The sequence below is a fragment of the Colius striatus genome, chromosome 1 (genome assembly GCF_028858725.1).
Source record: "Colius striatus isolate bColStr4 chromosome 1, bColStr4.1.hap1, whole genome shotgun sequence".
Taxonomy (NCBI): domain Eukaryota; kingdom Metazoa; phylum Chordata; class Aves; order Coliiformes; family Coliidae; genus Colius; species Colius striatus.
In genome coordinates, this window is record NC_084759.1 from 164,294,899 (window position 1) to 164,313,186 (window position 18,288).

At 35.0% G+C, this 18,288-nt stretch overlaps 1 protein-coding gene across 3 annotated transcripts in view; it reads right to left on the minus strand.

Annotated features, from left to right (window-relative positions):
- The window catches only part of METTL25 (methyltransferase like 25), a 63,262-nt gene that overhangs the window by 15,891 nt on the left and 29,083 nt on the right, over positions 1–18,288 (minus strand). For 2 of the 3 annotated variants that reach the window (XM_062016003.1, XM_062016004.1), the window contains exons 6-9: positions 6,695–6,789; positions 4,208–4,237; positions 3,036–3,109; positions 476–569 (exon numbers count right to left, since the gene is read on the minus strand). In XM_062016003.1, coding sequence (XP_061871987.1) covers positions 476–569; positions 3,036–3,109; positions 4,208–4,237; positions 6,695–6,789 — 293 coding nt within the window. Of the gene's footprint in view, positions 1–475; positions 570–3,035; positions 3,110–4,207; positions 4,263–6,694; positions 6,790–18,288 lie in introns of those variants that run through there. The other variant, XM_062016005.1, reaches the window with a different exon arrangement.

An 18,288-nucleotide genomic window follows, 5' to 3' on the forward strand; every position in this document is an offset into this window, starting at 1 on the left:
ACGCACAGTATCAGCACAGGCAAGAAGTTCTTCATGCCTGCTTCACTCGGCATCTGAAAAGTATATTTACCTCTAAATGACAGCATGTATAAAATAGAAAAGATATGACCCTTTTTTGCCTCAAAGGAGATTTGTAGGATTAACTTCAGAAATACAGGAAAGGCTTAAAAAAATTCTTATCATGAGCACCATGTATAAAAAAGGATTGGTTTCATATAAAGTCATTAGAATAGAGTAATTGTAAACCAACATCTTTTAAAGTATTTACACATGGAAATCTATTTTAAAAAAACATGGAAAAATTCCCCCTTTATATGGATTTTGTCTATTAATATTAATAAAAATGAGAGTGCTTTATATTTATATAGCAATAAACAAACTACATTCACTCAGTGGCTTAAACATTGCATTGTGGTGCTGACTTCAAGAACTTAGATGGATATCAGGATTTCATGAAGTCTGTTTGGAGACTCACCTTTGAATCATCCAGTTCCAGCTTTTTCAGAGCTTTTCTGACATAATCTATGAAGGAGGACGATTTGGAAAAAGTTTTTCCAACATGTCGATCACTGCAAATACAGCAATGAGATGCAGGCTTTTATACATCCAACAAGAGAAATCTACACTTTTACATTTAATTTTTCATTCAGGAGAAAGAAATTGATTGGACAGCTTCTACTGCCATGTTAGTAACAATTTTCTCTTTTTCCCCTTCTACATAGAACAAAACAAAGTAGTCAATACTTGAAGAAATTTCCAGATACAGCAACTGTAAAATTGAGCTATGGTTATAGAATGGTTACTAACATTCTATGATTATTTTACCTAAAAACCAGAGAGCTAGTTGAATGTTTTTTTAAATTTCTCCCCTAATATTTTTATTTCTCTATATGAATGACAAAATTCTTGTTTCTCCTGACTGATATTTCCTTCTGTATTTTTATAATACTTTCATAATTTACTATAATGCTGATGTAATTTATTTAACATCAACCACTGGACTGAGCAAATGCCAAGCTGGAGTAAAATTTCACTTGTGTTCTTATCCTCACAATATTTATTTCACTATATGATGCCAGAATTTTCTTCTCTTTACAACCCAATGGCCTGCTTTTGAAGCCAGCCAAAAATGTGGGTTGTTTCATAAAACATCTTAAAAATAATTCAAGAAAACTTATAAAATGCTCAAACAACATAGAGGAAGACTGAATTCTAACTGGCAACTTATATTTGTTCCCTACTCTGTGTTTACCTTGGAGAAACAACATGCAAAGCTTTCGTTAGTCTGCCTTTGTTTCTTGACCGTGTCCTAATGTAATTCTTCTTCCAGCTGTGCAGTGTAGGAGTTACATTTTCAGCTCCAGTAGTTGCCTGTGAGTATTCAATTACTTAAGAGGAAATATAACTTCCCTCCCATTAAATGCTAAATAGAAGTATCTTTGTTTAACATTTTTCTTCTCTTTAATCTTAGTTCTCCTTAATTAAGGATCAGAATGAACATCTACTGAGGTGAACAGAAAGAATTCATTCAGTGGCAGTTTTAATGCTGTTTTGCTGGTAGGGATCCCCACTCAGTAAGAATCAACAGTGACACTTATTTTTAAAGAAATTCTGTAATCATATTTAATTTAATATTCATGGGCATTTAAATGTTTTGGCTGATGCAGATAAAAATCAGTTAATGATGATGCTGTTATGTCAATCTTTGGAAGATGGATTAGGATTAGACTCCTAATCACAAACTGGAGGAAAGATATTGTCTGTGTCTGGCTGGGATGGAGCTAACTTCACAGCAAGCCATGTAGTGCCGTGCTTTGGATTTGTGACTAAAACAGTGCTGGTAACACAGCAGTGTTCCAGCTATTGCCAAAGAGTGATTTCACAGCACCAAGGCCTTCCCTGTTTCTTCATTTGCTCCCAGGAAGCATGTTGGGTATGCACAAGAAGTGCACATGGCAAGGACAGCTGACCTGACCGGACCATAGCAATATTCCGCAACATGTAACATCATGATCAGCAATAAAACTGCAGAACAGTTGTTTGAAGGCAGACATTGCTTTTATTTCAAAAGTATAATCTTAAATACTTCCTCCACATTATTATTATTTTATTAAATGAAATACTATCTAACAGTTTTTCTGCTTTTACAAACTAGTTGCCATTGTTTTCTATGCTATATATAGCACAGAAATTTCTTCCTTCATAGTTGCCATAATAAATTTCTTCCTTCATTAATATGACTTTCTGATGGGTAAACTGTCTGGCTCTAGATCTAGAAAAAGATTTGGGGATATGTCCATTAGTATCTATTTTGGATCAGAAGTATACTTCTGAAGGGAAATTTCTGGTTTTGCTCACCTTCCATGTCTTAGGTCATATTGTGGAATAGGATCAGAGCTCAAAAAAAGAGGATTATTAATTAAATTAAATTGGAAAGTGTGCTTCTGGACATGTTGCAAGTGCTAACAGGCATACATCCCCCAAAACTGGATAAAATCTAATCCAATTACAACTCTAGAACAGAGTGCTTATGTTAGGTCCTCAGCACCAGCTCTCCAAATCCCATTCTACAAGGGCACAGTACTTGTCAGTGCAAACATAAGCAATAAATAGCTCTATACAGCCATGCTAGCAAATGGGCTTTTATTATTTTTTCTCTGGACAAATAGAAATGTCTTTTTGTCTTCTGCACAATTAAAACTGCCCTGCATAACAGAGTAGTCTAGGTTTGTGTTGACCTCTTAGTCAATTTGCTTTCAGTTCTCTAGTGAAGATATATTTTACTCACATATCCAATACCAAAGAGGATCTATTCCAGCAAAACAGATCCTCTTCAGTAAAGGAAGGGCAATACATTTGTGATGTGGACTTAGGATAAACAAACATATCCTGCATTTTAACATCAATATCTATATACAGTCTGATAAGACTGATTCTTACACCTTTCTGTTTTCTAAGAAATACTTTCTCTACAGAATAGAACTAGAAGACAATTGGATCTTAGATTCATATTCTGTGAAATCAGAGTTTCCTACCTTTTGGTGACACCATAAATTTCTTCTACTATAACCTGAAGAACGGCTCGATAAAACAATGATTCTGTAGGCAGCTGCAATAAATTTTACAACAGCAAAGACTTAAAATTGACACTGTTTCTTATTCACTTGCATTCTTTACAATCAGTCATAACAGTTTTAAGAGGACAATTTACTAATGTTTTTGCATCCAGTTAAAATTACGTTTCTGGGTCAGATTCTAACATTACCATGAATGCAAAAAAAAAAAAAGAAACTCATACTCTGAAGTAAAAGTTGTAAAAGTTCAAAGGTTGGCAGAAGGAAGAAGAACAGAGAAAAAAAAAGAAAGTAATGATCATGATCCAAGTTCAACTATGCAAAATAAATATAGCAATTTACCTAAGCTATTTTAAAGGCAAAAGGAGTAGTTCCCTAGCTGAATCATCACACATTATAGTTTGAACGATGCAGAAAGTAGTATGTTCATACAAACAGAATACATTGAAAACTTTGTATCTTTTGCGTACAAAAGATCTGCTTGCATAGAAATAGTTAACAGTTGCCAATTAAAAACTCAAGACAAAACGCATTCGTAGTACAAGACTACTGGGGTCAGTGGAAAGAAGTGGTCTCCAAGCCTTGCCTTTTAAGTATTTGCACAGTTGGTGTCCACCATCACCGAAAGGATAACTTGAACAATAATAATTCAAAATATTCACAAGGAATTTGGGGATTAAATATATAGGGATTTAAAACCGGAATGATGATGTTTCTAACACATTCAAGCTTTTGTCATAACAATTTCTATTTTTACATTAGTTGATAAAACACTGGGATAAAGTGATCCAAACCAGAGATATCTGAAGGACATTTGTACTGAATTTATGTTTTAGGTGAAAGACAGAGAAAGAAGTTAGGCAGGGTAGTTTAATGACTTAAATTTTAAGCTATGGGGTTTTTTTCCAGACTCCTAATTGTCAAAAAACCCCACAGACTCACTAAGCACAATCACAGCAATAAAAATGTGATTTCATGATGACACATGCTATCTATCACAATTTGATATAGTGTATGCTAGCATTTTAGATCCCAGAAATGCAGAAGTTCAATAAAAGGTCGTGGATTAAGAGCATTTGAGAAGGAAAAAGACATTTTATCTTAGAATGGCTAAAATAAACAATATTACTTACCATTTGGCCAACTGCAACTCGCTCCAAAGCCTTTAAGAGTGAAGGAATTAAATTGCTGATATGTTTATTCTTATTCAGAACATTTTATAAACACATTGTATAAAAGTCAGAGTAGATGATATTTTAAAAGATTAATGGCGTGACATAACGTGAGGTTGCACACTTTAAAGTGTTAATACCTTTAGGGACTCATAATCAGCTCACTCCTGTTATTTTGGTTTATTTATAGGAGAAGCAATGATAACCAACTGTATGGAAATAGACATATGTAGAATTTGTTTATTGTTCTTAGTATTGTAAAAGAATTTCAGAGGATTACTTTTTGTGAAAGTGCTAAAAATAAATGAGTTTTTCTTGAGTCTGTTCCTACCAAAACACAAATAATTCACGATGCTTATTCAACTATTTTAAAGTAAATATTAGTTCAGCGTATAATGCCTTTAAATACTTTCAGTCCCTAGTATTCAGACAAGCTGAAATTCTACATGTAAAGTTAAATAAAATAAAAACTTCAGGAGGATTGCAGTCCTGATATAACTGTGAGAGTACTTGATTTATATGATCCATTGTGACAAACAATGACAAATACTTAGAAGTATGGAATATTTTTCCACAGCTGAAAAGATACCGTGACTATAAAAATTTCAACCAATTATTAACAATAGTAGCAGAAATGAAGATAAAAAAAAATCAATAAATTATCTGACACTACAACAAATTAGATAGCAAACCAAAAATGCCTCACCACTTATGGGTCATTATCACCTTTAGTCTCCAGACTCCATTGCACTCAACAGGATTGCTTGTCTCTGAATCACTCACTTTTCCTTTTCCTAGTTTAAAGACTGATCTTATATTTCATACTGTTCTTCAAACACAGTCCAAGTAGTTGCAGTTCTTCCATTTCATGGCTTTGCTCAAGTCCCAGGTTTGACTTTTGCTGTATAAGATACAGCTCTCACACCAGCAGATATCTGCTATTGCTTAGAAGATGGGTGTGTGCTCCGACATGTACCTTAAGAGTCTGAAATGGAAACTCTTGTCCAGAACTTTTGAACATTGGTGCTTTAACAAATTTGAAAGACATATACTAATGAACATCAGTAATAAGACTGAGTGTAATTGCTCATCTGACTCAGAGTCCTCGAGCCAGTCATTCCCCCTAAGAAGATGGGTGCTTAGCTGCACATCTCCCTTGTAACTCCAAGAAGGTAAGGAAAATCCTAGTCATGCACAGCAAGAATTACACAACGAAAGTGTGAGTATCTAGTAACATAGGAGAACTCTGCCTTTCGTGAATGTTTAGAGAAAAGTTTTTAACTGCCAAATTTCTGTGATTTCTATGAAATCTAAAATAGATATGTATGGCACAATCACTATTGTCCCTTGGGGGTCATTTGCTTAAAAAATTCATCTTCCTACCATTATTGAAAAACAGTACAAACTTTTCCTTTCCAAAATAAATGGAATGGTAAAGGAAATAGCTAATGTGTCATCTGAGGAAGAATAGGTATAGTATGACATTGACAAGAAAAAGAGAAAAGGAAAATCCCTTCTAGAAAGCACTTTTTGTTATAAGTTTTACAGCAACATCTCTAAAAGAAATTTTTTTTTTCTTGTACTTTGCCAAGGGTAACACATTTAAGCCTAATGAATACTAACCAACTGTCCTCCCATACTTTCTCCTGTTAGCATTTAACTAACATGTGAGTTCAAGTTTACATAACCTCAACCTGTTAGCCTATACTGAGTCTTTAGTTGACATTCTTCTATGTAATGGAGGTATAGAGTAGCAGCAGAGGCCAGCCAGAAGCTGATATGATTCATCTTGATATCAGAAATTAAAAATTAATAGAGGAAAACAATAGTGGTCTTCAAACTGAAACACTGGTTGAAATTTTTAGCACATAACTATTTTTTCAAATTACACAACAGTTCATCATCCAATCTTGATGAGGTTAGGTCTTCAACAGTACTTAATCTCTTGGTGCAATGTTAAGAAGATGTTTCCAGTCTCTTAAGCCACATGGATTTTGGAGCTCTTCTAGTTTTTGGAACAAGCAGGTTTGTTTAGGTTTGAAACAGGCAGAAGTTTCAATATTATGAATCATGAAGGCATTGGGGGAGTTACTGATTGCAATCCTTCTACAATTACCTTGTTTCCCCCAAGTCCTTGGCCAGGAACTATTACCCTGAGGGGTTACCTAGTTTAGGTTTCAACAAAGGTTCGGCCTTTCTGACCACTCTTAAAATACATATCTGTCAATACTTATTTTTTCATGCCTTCAGCAAGTACAAAATATATAAAGCTGGAAGGTCAATACTACTTTTTTTAGATATAATTCATCATGCTTACAACATTAATGATGTTATTCTGTACAATCTTGGATTAAAGTCATGGCTCTAGGATTAGAAGCCAAAAATAATGAATCCTGTAACATCTGGATGAAGCTCTCAGTAGAAAAAAGAAAAGAAAGGGAATCATACCAAGCATGCTGACATTCTAGCATTGCGACCACAGCACCAGCCTTTGTCCTTCAAGTACTGACACATAGGAAATCCCCACACTTCCTCTGGACATTCTGCAAAAGGCAGGCAAAAAAAGTAGGCAGAGCTTTTTCTCTTACTTACAGCATGCACAATGTGTTGAGAAAAACGAACACAAGTTAATAGTAGCAGAAACAATTTACTAATCCAGTACTAAAAACTTATGCTAGTGTTATAAAAAAATGTATTTTCCTCATAACAGATGGTTTTGGTTTATGCTGCATTTCTGATAATTTCAGTTTTCCCAAAATGCTTTTAAGTGAGTGTCTCTTATGAAAATCCACTGAAAAAAAGAAGAATTTACAAATATTCATGGCACCCCGTGTCATGCCATGAATCACAAGATATAAAGGCAGGCAGCCGTTCAACGTAGTGCTTAAATGTAGACTTCAGTATCGCTTCTCATTAGGTTGTTCTTCTATCATAATAATCTTTTAAACATGACACAGAACAATGTGTATTTGTTTATTTCAGTTCTGAAGGCCCACACTTTGCTGTGAGGCAGAATGTTTGTTTTCCAGAAAAGAGCAGCTGCAAAGGCTCTTGCTGTTTCTTCAAAACACCGAGAAACATTTGCATCACAATCTGTGCTCAGTTTGTTTCAGTGTCATTCATATTTTGAGTAATAATCCAATTCTTCATGTTTAACACTAATGCATATGTGGGAAAACAAAAGTATGGAGATTACTTTATAGACGTTCATAATCCCGAGTTTAAAACCAAGACAAGCTCTGCAGTGCTTTGAATTTTCATTAGCACATCTGTCAGTTGATTTTTCAGAATGCTGAATAAGAACTACTTTCTTTAAAAAAAAACCCCACAAATTGGCTAGGATCCTGGCTTTTTATCATGGAAAGATGACTTGGACATATTTAAAATTAAATGTTGTAATGGGGTCAAAGAAAGGACAGTAGTACGACTCTCCATATTTACCAACAGTCTGAGATACATACATGTAAGTACAAATCTATGTCATGGAAGTTAAGCAAAAAAAAGGGAAATAAGGATAAAGGATACAATTGCCTTCTTCCTCTCCACAGTGAAAGCCCTCAGTTTTCTAGCAGCGTCCCCAGCCATTGCTGATTTCTGGAGAGTGGCAGTAAGCAGGTAATCTTCTGCAGCAACCTCACACTTTGCTTACCTTTTATATGAGAAATGTCAGAGGCTCTTAATGGATGAACATTGGTTTGAGCACCATGATTTAAGAATAGGATTTGAATTCTGGCTAATTAGCAGAAAGAGAAAGATAATTTCTTTATATCCAAAGATGAAACTAGATAAAACAGATTGCAACTGTTTACAGCATCAAAAATGTACTAAGAATTTGTGCCTCATGACAAGCTATAAAATGTTAATTAAATTAAAATCTAATTATTGATTTGAATCAATAATTCAAAACTGAGTATTTCCACTGCAGGAATGGTACTAAGAATTTTATTAAGCTTATTTTTTGCAAAGGAAATAAAGACTGCCATGGTTCCTATTGTATGATTTACACCAGTAAGTCTTTCTCATACATATGTTGAAAGATTTCAATACAAAAATTTGCAAACTGAGTTAGAAAGAGGAAATCATTGCTTGTTTCAAGTAGTCCCTTCTAATTTACACCCTGCCCTCTAGGCAAACTAATCATCCATGCAAGTTAAAGTTGCTACTTGCTGAGCTACAATTTCAATATTAGAGCACTGTACTCATGCATAATTCTGAAGAATTTATGAGACCTTTGAGAAAGATAACCAGGCAAAGCACTATCTTCATTTAAAATATCAAAACTGTAAAGTAGGAGAAAAAGAAGGAAACTAACTTAAAAATGTTTGTGTATATCCAAAACTCAACACTTATCTACAATATCTTCTTCAGTTCAATTTATTTTTCCATATCCAGTTCACTCTCAAGCACACCGTTGATCAAAAAACCCCAAAACCCTGTAGGATAAATATATTGCTATAAAATTCATACATTATTGGCTATACTTTAAAAAACGGAATATTCCTTTAGTGCCTGTGGCTATTACCTGATATACTTAATACGATATAGCTCAGTAACTACTAAATTGTGCTTCTATCTGGCAACATAGCAGCTGTTCTAAACAGTATAAATCTCAAAAAAATATTCCAAGCTACATTTTAACTATGGGTATTCTATGGAAGATTTCACAGCAAACAGTCCAAGTGTTCAACAGTGCATGAAGCAATCATATTATAATTCAGTACAGAGGAGCCAATCAGACTGAATTGCTTCCGTGGAAAGTTAACAAAACTCTAGGTAACCATTTGATAAGTTAAACTAAAGCTATTGTTGGGATATAATCCTAAAACCTATTAGTTAAATAGCTGTGACTTTACCTCTAAGATAATCTAACTAAATGAAAAAAAAAAGGGGATTTGCTGTTAGGTTCTAGAAAAAAAATCTACAAATCAGCTATAATTTTAATGTGAATCACTAACAGAGGAAGAAAACACACAAAACGTTACAGAGTTAAGGCAGCATCATAAAGAATACGAAAAGTTGTATCTTTTGTTCCAGTTGTACCATCTGGAACAGGATGGTACTATGTAAATCAATACAGATAAAACACTGATTAAGGCAGCTTGAAGATACTTGTTGTTATTGTTCACTGTCCTCATAAAATGGATACATCTGGTAGAAGTCAGAAAATTCTATTTCTCATCAAAATCACCCAGTTACACACAGCAGGGTAAGAGAGAATGTAAATTACACACAGAAACATATAATGCTGATTAGGACAGAAAAGAACAATTCCAGTCACTAGCCAAAGAACAAATTCCAATTATTTCCCTCTGACTGAGTTTCATGGAAGATTTGTTCAAATGAGTATACTAAAACATACAATTTCTGTCCTTACCATTACAATTCTGTCCTTACCATTATTTTTTTGATAGTAAAGAATACTTTTCTGGTAGTCATAACATCTTCTCTCCTATAAAAGGATTTTAATAGGAACTTTCCAAGTTTCCACCATTTTTTTTCCATTTGCAGATCTTAACACACAGGTGTGAGAATTCTTTAATATTTTAAACAACACTTCATTGGATTTACTAACTGCTCTTGTGACCACACTAACATCACATGACTAACACTTCAGCAGCTAATTTCTCGCACTCCTCCGAAAGGCAGAAATATTAAATGTTTTCAAGAGAATAAAGTATATGGAGAAGCTGTTTTTGGTTTATTATGTATTTGAAATCCTGTGGAGATGAACACTTTGTGGAACAAGTGCAAATACATCCAGATGCCAGTCACAACTGAAAAATATTCATAGAATTTTTCACTCAATGCTGTCTAGCAAAGAATGTAAAGCCTCAGCTCTATATTGGGAAAACATTTTTAATTTAAGTAAAATTTTTAAAGAGTGTGTTAACAAAACAATTAAGTGCACTTAGGAAACAGGATTTCTGAAACATAGAACAATAACTATTTCCTATTCATGTTTCCCTTTTTGGTAGTTACAGTACCTAGCAGTAGAAGTAAGATGAAAGGATTGTACTAGTTAACACTTGTGCACATGCACAGAGGTTTCCAAGGAAGTTGCAAAGAATCAAACAACAGGACCACCAAGTTGTATTGTTACTATACCAATAATAATACTTTGGAGTTTTTTGACCATGGTGAAATTTTCATGATGCCTGGTCTGGTGACAGGTAGAGTTCATCGGTCTCAAAGGGGATAAGGATCCTTGCAAACAAATTAGTGGGGCTCATCAAGAGCTTTAAACTCATTTTGAAGGGGGAAGAGGATAAAACCAGGCCCACTACAGTTAAGCCTAAGGGTGTCAAGCCAGTGCTGGGGGTGAATCCTACACACTCGGCTTCCCTCTTCAAATGCCTCTATACCAATGCATGCAGCATGGGGAATAAACAGGAGGAGCTGGAGGTCTGTGTATGGGCAAGGGATTATGATCTGGTGGCAATTGCAGAGACATGGTGGGACTCCAGTCTTCAAAAACGGCAAGAAGGAAGAGTTGGGTAACTACAGACTGATCAGTCTCACCTCTATCCTTGGAAAGGTGATGGAACAACTTATCCTTGGTGCTGTCTCCAGGCATTTAAAGGACAAGTATGTCATTAGGAGCAGTCAACATGGTTTTACTAAAAGGACGTCATGAACCCGATAGCCTTTCATCAAGAGGTAATCAGGTGGATAAATGGTGATAGTGCAGTGGATGTGGTTTATCTTGATTTCAGTAAAGCATCTGACACCGTCTCTCACAGCACCCTCTCAGCAAAACTGAGAAAGTGTGGGCTGGATGATCAGGTAGCGAGGTGTATTTTTAACTGGTTTAAGGGAAGAAGGCAGAGGGTTGTGATCAATGGGGCAAGGTCTAACTGGAGGCTTGAATCTAGTGAAGTCCCTCAAGGGTCAGTGGTGGGACCAGTACTGTTCAATATATTCATTAATGACCTTGATGAGGGAACAGAAGGCACTGTCAGTAAGTTTGCTGATGACACTAAACTGGAGGGAGTGGCTGACATACCAGAAGGCTGTGCTGCCATCCAAGGAGACCTGGACAGGCTGGAGAGTTGGGTGCAGAGAAATTTAATGAAATTCAACAAGAACAAGTGGGAAAGAATAACCCCATGTACCAGTACAGGCTGGGGAAGGAACTGTTAGAGAGTGGTATAGGGGAAAGGGACCTTGGGGGTCTTGGTGGACAGCAGGATGAGCATGAGCCAGCAATGTGCTGTCATGGTCAAGAAGGCCAATAGCATCCTGGGATGTATGAGAAGAGTCAAGGGCAGTAGGTTGAGAGAGGTTCTCCTCACCCTGCACTCTGCCATCGTGAGACTGTATCTAGAATATTGTGTCCATTTCTGGGCCACTCAGTACAAGAAAGACAGGAAACTGCTTGAGAGAGTTCAGCGCAGGGCCACCAAAATGATGAAGGGAGTGGAGCATCTCCCTTATGATGAAAGGCTGAGGAAGCTGGGGCTCTTTAGCTTGGAGGAGACTGAGGGGTGACCTCATTAATGTTTACAAATACATAAAGGGTGGGTGCCACAGGGACGGAGTCAGGCTGTTCTCAATGATGTCCAGTGATAGGACAAGGGGCAATGGGTATAAACTGGAACACAAGAGGTTCCAAAGAAACATAAGGGAAAAACTTCTTCACTGTGAGGGTGATGGAGCACTGGAACAGGCTGTCCAGATGGGTTGTGGAGTCTCCTTCTCTAGAGACATTCAAAACTCACCCGGATGAGTTTCTGTGTGATCTACTCTAGGTGGCCCTGCTCTGGCAGGTTGGACTAGATGATCTTTTGAGGTCACCTTCAACACTTAAGATTCTGTGATTGTGTTATAAACTTAAATAGGGTTCCATGTGGTCTTGCAGTTTCTTGCTTATGCTTGCATTGCTAACATTTCATAGAAATGTATTCTCATCTATGCTTCTCATCTTTTTACTGTTTTGCAATTCCCAACTGTTCTGAACCGCTGTTCTTGATATAAAAACTAATTTGTTACGTTCTGTGCTTTACCCTCTGGAGGAGATAGTTTTACTGAGATGATGTATTGAATACTATTTGTTAAACACACCCTGGCAGAAACAACACAAATATTATCATAAAACAATGTCTATGCAATGGTTAATGGATAATTCATGGAAAAAAAAATAATCAAGGCTTTGTTCCACTGTTACAGAATAGATGATTATGAAGTCTGTTTTGAAATCCTTACCTGGTTTTTAAAAACTAAATAACACAAGTTATGAAAAATTTCGAAGATAATAGGATTCTGATTTTCTTGAAATGCACTTGATCTTTCCATTCTATTTTACAGATTTTAAGATTTTCTAGTATATACATACACACTACAGAAGACATTTATTTTCTAGCAACGAAGTTCTTCAGATCGTAAGCAGTATGTGGCAAAGGCAGAAATGTCCTTTCGGTGCACAGGTTAAAGTTCCCACTCTATGCATTGTATTTTCTTTAAGAAATCATATTCTCCTTCAACAAAAATGAAAAAGCATTGCTTATTTCATTCAAAAGCTTTATCTCTATTGGGAAATTTATTATTGAAATGTTGTGAAACATCAGTCTCTTGAATCTTTCAGCATGAGAACATAAATTCAAGTGGAAGAGGGCTTGTTTATTTTAATTTAGTATAGTTATGCTGATAGCATGCTCACAGCTAATGCTGCATGAAGCCACTCATAAGGTAGTTCTCAGTGACAGATATCTTAAAATTCTGTTACACACTACCATTAAGAAAGATATCAGTTGCTGTATTGAACTTCACTTATAATTTTTTGCCATTTTATTTAAATAATGTATTTTTTTTTAAATTATAATATTAAAACATTAAGAATTTGAAATGTGTTTTTAAATTGTGTAAGTATTACAAGGGCTCATAATAATAACATTCAGTGAGTTCTCATTGCAGTATAATCTTGTCAGTTCTAAATGCTTAAATATATCTTTGTCCCTTACCACGTAAAAACTGCATTGGATAAAAACACCTACATCTACATTTATTTATGAAGTGTGATCAATATCAACCCACATAAAATATTGCATGCAGCAATGTAATCTGTTAATGCAGAATTACTCCTAAGAGAATTTCAGTGTCTTTTTAATATTCTCTTTTTTTTCTGTTACATTAAAAGCCACATCTCCTACACATTTGCTATTATTTTGATATTAACATCTATTTCAGCTGATTCCTTCCTGATGTCTCAGTGTCTCATCTTTACCATACTCACAGTCTGTATCTCCAGTTTCTAAATATCCACTATAATTATGAAGTATAATTCCCCAATTTGCCTCTCTAGTGTATGATATAGATATTTCTGATGGTTATTCCCACTGATTCATGGAGCTGCTTTTCAAAGGTTTTATTGATTTTTAAAAATATTCTCAATTTCAAACCCTGAGAAAGCTGGAGTTCAGACACTTATTCATTAACTTCAGTTGCATTTCTGTACTTCACATCTAGAGCACCTGAGTGTCTATGATCTCTTTCTGTGATGATGAAAGAAAACTAAATATGTAAATTAAAAAAATGCAAGGCTATGTGATAGATCCATTTTGAACCACTCCTGGGCAGACAGAGACTACTCAAGGCAAAAATAAAAGGAGTGTCAATTCTACAGAAAAAGTAAAATTGACTGAAGATCAGACACATCTTACAGAGTAAGCTAACTGTGCAAAGACCAAGAAACACATTAAAAAAATCTCTGTATTAATCATACCTACTGGCCAAGAATCCTTTGGGATTTTGCCACATACAAGTAGATAAAGCTAACATGACATGGCATCTAAAACCTGTACGTGGCTGAATCCACCAGACTGGCACCAATATCTTCTCTTCAATTCTTTAATTCAAAGAGCAATACTTGAGAGATGACTATAGGAGTTCTTACTTGGGTAGACTGATGACCAGACTAAAAAAAAAAGCTGTAACAAATTGACTAAATTATTCACTTTCACCTTGTTCCAAATTATCCTCCTATTATCATTTTTATTTTAGTATTTGAAGTTACAAAAATCAATGTATCCTTAAGTGTGTATGGTAAATGGTCAAATTGCTCCTTTATCCATTTAAAAAGCTGTGATTTTAAAAGACTTTGGAGGATCTCCTTCTCCCTAAATGGCATTATAAATGTAAATTCATTTCCCTTCTTCAATTCTTTTTATCTCAGCTTCATTATAGAATCATAGAATCATTTAGGTTGGAAAAGACCTTTAAGATCATTGAGTCCAATTATTAACCCAGCACTGTCATACCCACCACTAAACTGTGTCCCTAAGCACTATGTCTACATATCCTTTAAATACCTGCAGGGATGGTGACTCAACTACTTCTCTTCCAATGCCTGACAACTCTTTCAGTGAAGAAATTTTTCCTAACCTCCAATCTAAAGCTCTCCTGGTGCAACTTGAGGTCATTTTATTTTGTCCTATCGATTGTCAAACGGGAGAAGAGACTGATCTCCACCTCACTACAATCTCCTTTCACAGTAGTTGTGGAGTGGTTACGTCTCTCCTCAACCTCCTCTTCTCTAAGCTAAACAACCTTAGTTCCCTCACTTGCTCCTCATAAGACTTCTTCTCCAGACCCCTCACCAGCTTCATTGCCCATCTCTGGACACGCTCCAGCACTTCAATGTCTTTCTTGTAGTGAGGGGCCCAGAACTGAACACAGTATTCGAGGTGTGGCCTCATCAGCGCTGAGCACAGGGGTACTATCAGTGTTCTCGTTCTGCTGGCCATGCTATTTCTTTTTGTTTTCCTTCTTTTAATTAATCAGGTTCTTTCTAAATATTAAATGTTCTTGCTGTAGTGAAAGGGATTTTTGTATCTATTACTCTGAACACAATAACACATGACTAATAATATAAACACATTATTTGATTTTTACATATATATATGTACACATACATATGTCTACATGTAGTATACTAAATACTACATAGATGATGATTCAAAAGACAGCAGCAATTTTCCGAACAGAATAGTAAAAAGAACATTATATTTTGGTACTAAAAAATATAAATATAATACTTAAAAAAATATATTTTGGAAAAGTGCTAAGCTCAACTCTACTAACTAGAAAGGAAAAGGACCTTGATGGAAAAAAATCTCATTTTTACTGGTAAACATGTTAAATCTAGAAACTCTCTTAGTGTAAAAATGAAATGGAAATATAGGATACAGGGTCCATAAATTGCCTTAAAAATGTATAAGCCAAAGGAAGAGTATTTTTCTATAAACTATTTTGTGATCATATATTTCCTCACTTTTCTTAGGTATAAAAATTTATTTCCTTAGGCTGGACAATGGAATATCCTGCAATTTATTTTAACAAACTCGAAATAAAAGAAAGACTAATTTCAACATTGGCAAAAGCTGTTTCACACACTAGGCTCTACCTCTTTCACTTGGAGAGAACTCCCACTGAAGCCAATTACCACCTTTTCATACTACTCGACATCGCTCAGCAAGGCGTGATACAAATTTTAAAAAGTAAAGGAATTTGTATCATAAATCAGACAAATCCCATTTGCAAACTAGGAGAAAGATGTATAATATATGCACAGACACGATATAGCTATCCTTATATATCTTTTAATGTAACCAGTAATATTAACAGAACTATATTTTATACCTCTTGCTTCTAATTCTCCTCACCTCAGCCATCATTAGCTGGCAAATTTATGTATTATCTTAGTAGAAATAAGCCTTCTGTAACAAACATAAGACATGCCAAGGTAACAACTGTAGGAGTGGATAAACCCTTATTGTAATACATCAGAAATCTGCACGACAAACCCTGTAACATTCAAGTTGGAATTAACACTCAAAAGTCACATTGGATATTAGATTTTTCTCAGCAAGGCCTTGACATTGCAATACTAAGTGCAGAATAGTATGCTTAAAAGGAACCCTGCTGATGTCACTCATGCTACAAATTGTGTAGCCTGTGTGCACAATGTAGACCAAAGGATTAAAGCGTGTACAATTGTCTATTTATGTTGATATTACAAAGATGTGTAAAAAGGCAATACCCTAAGACTTTTAAAAATCAATCATCATTACTAAAGCTGGGGAAATAGCTTTGGAGAGACTGTACTTTAAGATGGAGGAAAGTTTTCTGTATTTGAGATTGGCCCTAGTTTTCAAAATAAAGGTTTTCTTATTTCAGTTTGAGAGATCTTTTCTATTTGTTTTCCTTTGTCAAATACAACAATGAGTTTATTTGCCTAGTTTGGTATAAAAAGCACAAAGTAAGAGGTTTCATGATGAAACATCTATTTTTTTTATGTTACAAAAAAGGTAAATAGCCAATTATTTGATACTTTGTTTTCTCAAGACTATTGTTACATTCCTGCAGATGTTACTGAAATAAGTGGCATATTTAGAACACGTGTAGTTCATCATTTTCATGGTTTTCTTTCCAGAGAATTCATGTTAAAGACCTTAATATCTGCTGGAGAAAGAAATGTTAGCTCACATACCATAGCTCTTTGCTGTCACTACGCACAGACTCTATTACCATGAAAGTCAGAGAAGGAATTACCCTGTTCAGATCAGCAGAAAATATACAGCAACACTGCCACAAAATGTTGTAAATACTACGATCCAAGCAGGAGTTTTATCTTGCTTACCAAGGATTTATAGCTTTAGTAATTCTTCTGCTCTCTAATGAGTCCTTTTGCACTTTATATCAATAACAGTCATTATTGGGGAAAAAAAAAAAAGTTTTTTTCTTCTCAGATATGTAATTTTTACTGTGTTCTAAATACTCTGACTCCATTTCAGTGTGAAATTATTAGGGTATCATTCTGAATGTCCTTGAAAAAGCATAAGCTATTTAACCGTGTTCTACATGGTAACAGAATAAAAAAGGTTATTAACAGATAACTTTCTTAAGTCAGTACTGTAATTGCCACAGGTAAACAAAACATTTTTTTTCAATGCTCATTGTAGTGTTTTTGTCTGGGCCAGGTTTAGGTAGTGGCGGGGCTAAGTAAAAAATCATGCTGTATGTTCTTTGATAATAATTTGTATAGGCCTCATTTTTTTCTTTAATCTTGAATCTCCTCAACCTCTTGCAGATATCTTAGTGTCTGCAGTGTTTCTTAGATAGTAGTTATAGGACTACCATTGTGATAAAGCTATAAAGGATTGCTCAAGGAAACAAAGCATGGAAGAAAAGTTAAATGCAGTTCTTAAACCACAGTTCTGCTTCATAAAAGGAACTTATCAGATGAAATATCTAAAACTGAAGAAATTATAGAAAAACAGAAGTTGTAAAGAGTAAAAAATTGCAAAGGCATTCATTCAAGAACTAAATCAAGCTGAAACAGCCAAATTGCAGTGTGCAACTTCTTGATTAAAACTCTGGTTCTAGAGATCTGAAAGCAGGTAATGTTATATTAATGCTTATGCAGAGGTCAAGGGAAGGTCCAGGGAGTTTCCAAATGTGAAGTCTCACACTTATACAGAGTGAAACTACCTTGAACAGAGTCATTGGATATATTGAGCAAATGTAACATATTTGGGAAGAGTCACTGTGAGTTTCTTAAATGGAAGTCATATCTCACAAACATATTGGAATTTTTTTCAAGGCTTCAAGTAACATTTTGACAAGAAAGATAGAGTGGGTTTCCAAATGGTACTCAACAAGACCATTACAGAAACTATGAAAACACAGAATAAGATAAAAAGTATTCCTATGGGTAAGAAATTGACAGAAAGAAAGGATGGGAATAAACCACCATTTTTCAGCAGCAGAGACCTCAGGAAACTTGTGCTGGAAAAGGTTGTTGATCAAATTCACAAATGATCTAAAAAAGTTAATGGCAAGTAGGGCAAAGTTTGCTGATGATCCTAAGGGTAATAAAAAATAGAACCATTTCTAATAAACACTAGAGATGAAATGGCATATAAAATGTAATGTAGATGAAAGTGGTTCAAATTGGGAAAAATATTAGCTTTAAATATACAATGAATAGCTTTGAACTGAGAGCTGACAGTTTGATGAAAAGATCAGTACAAAGAAATGGAAAAACA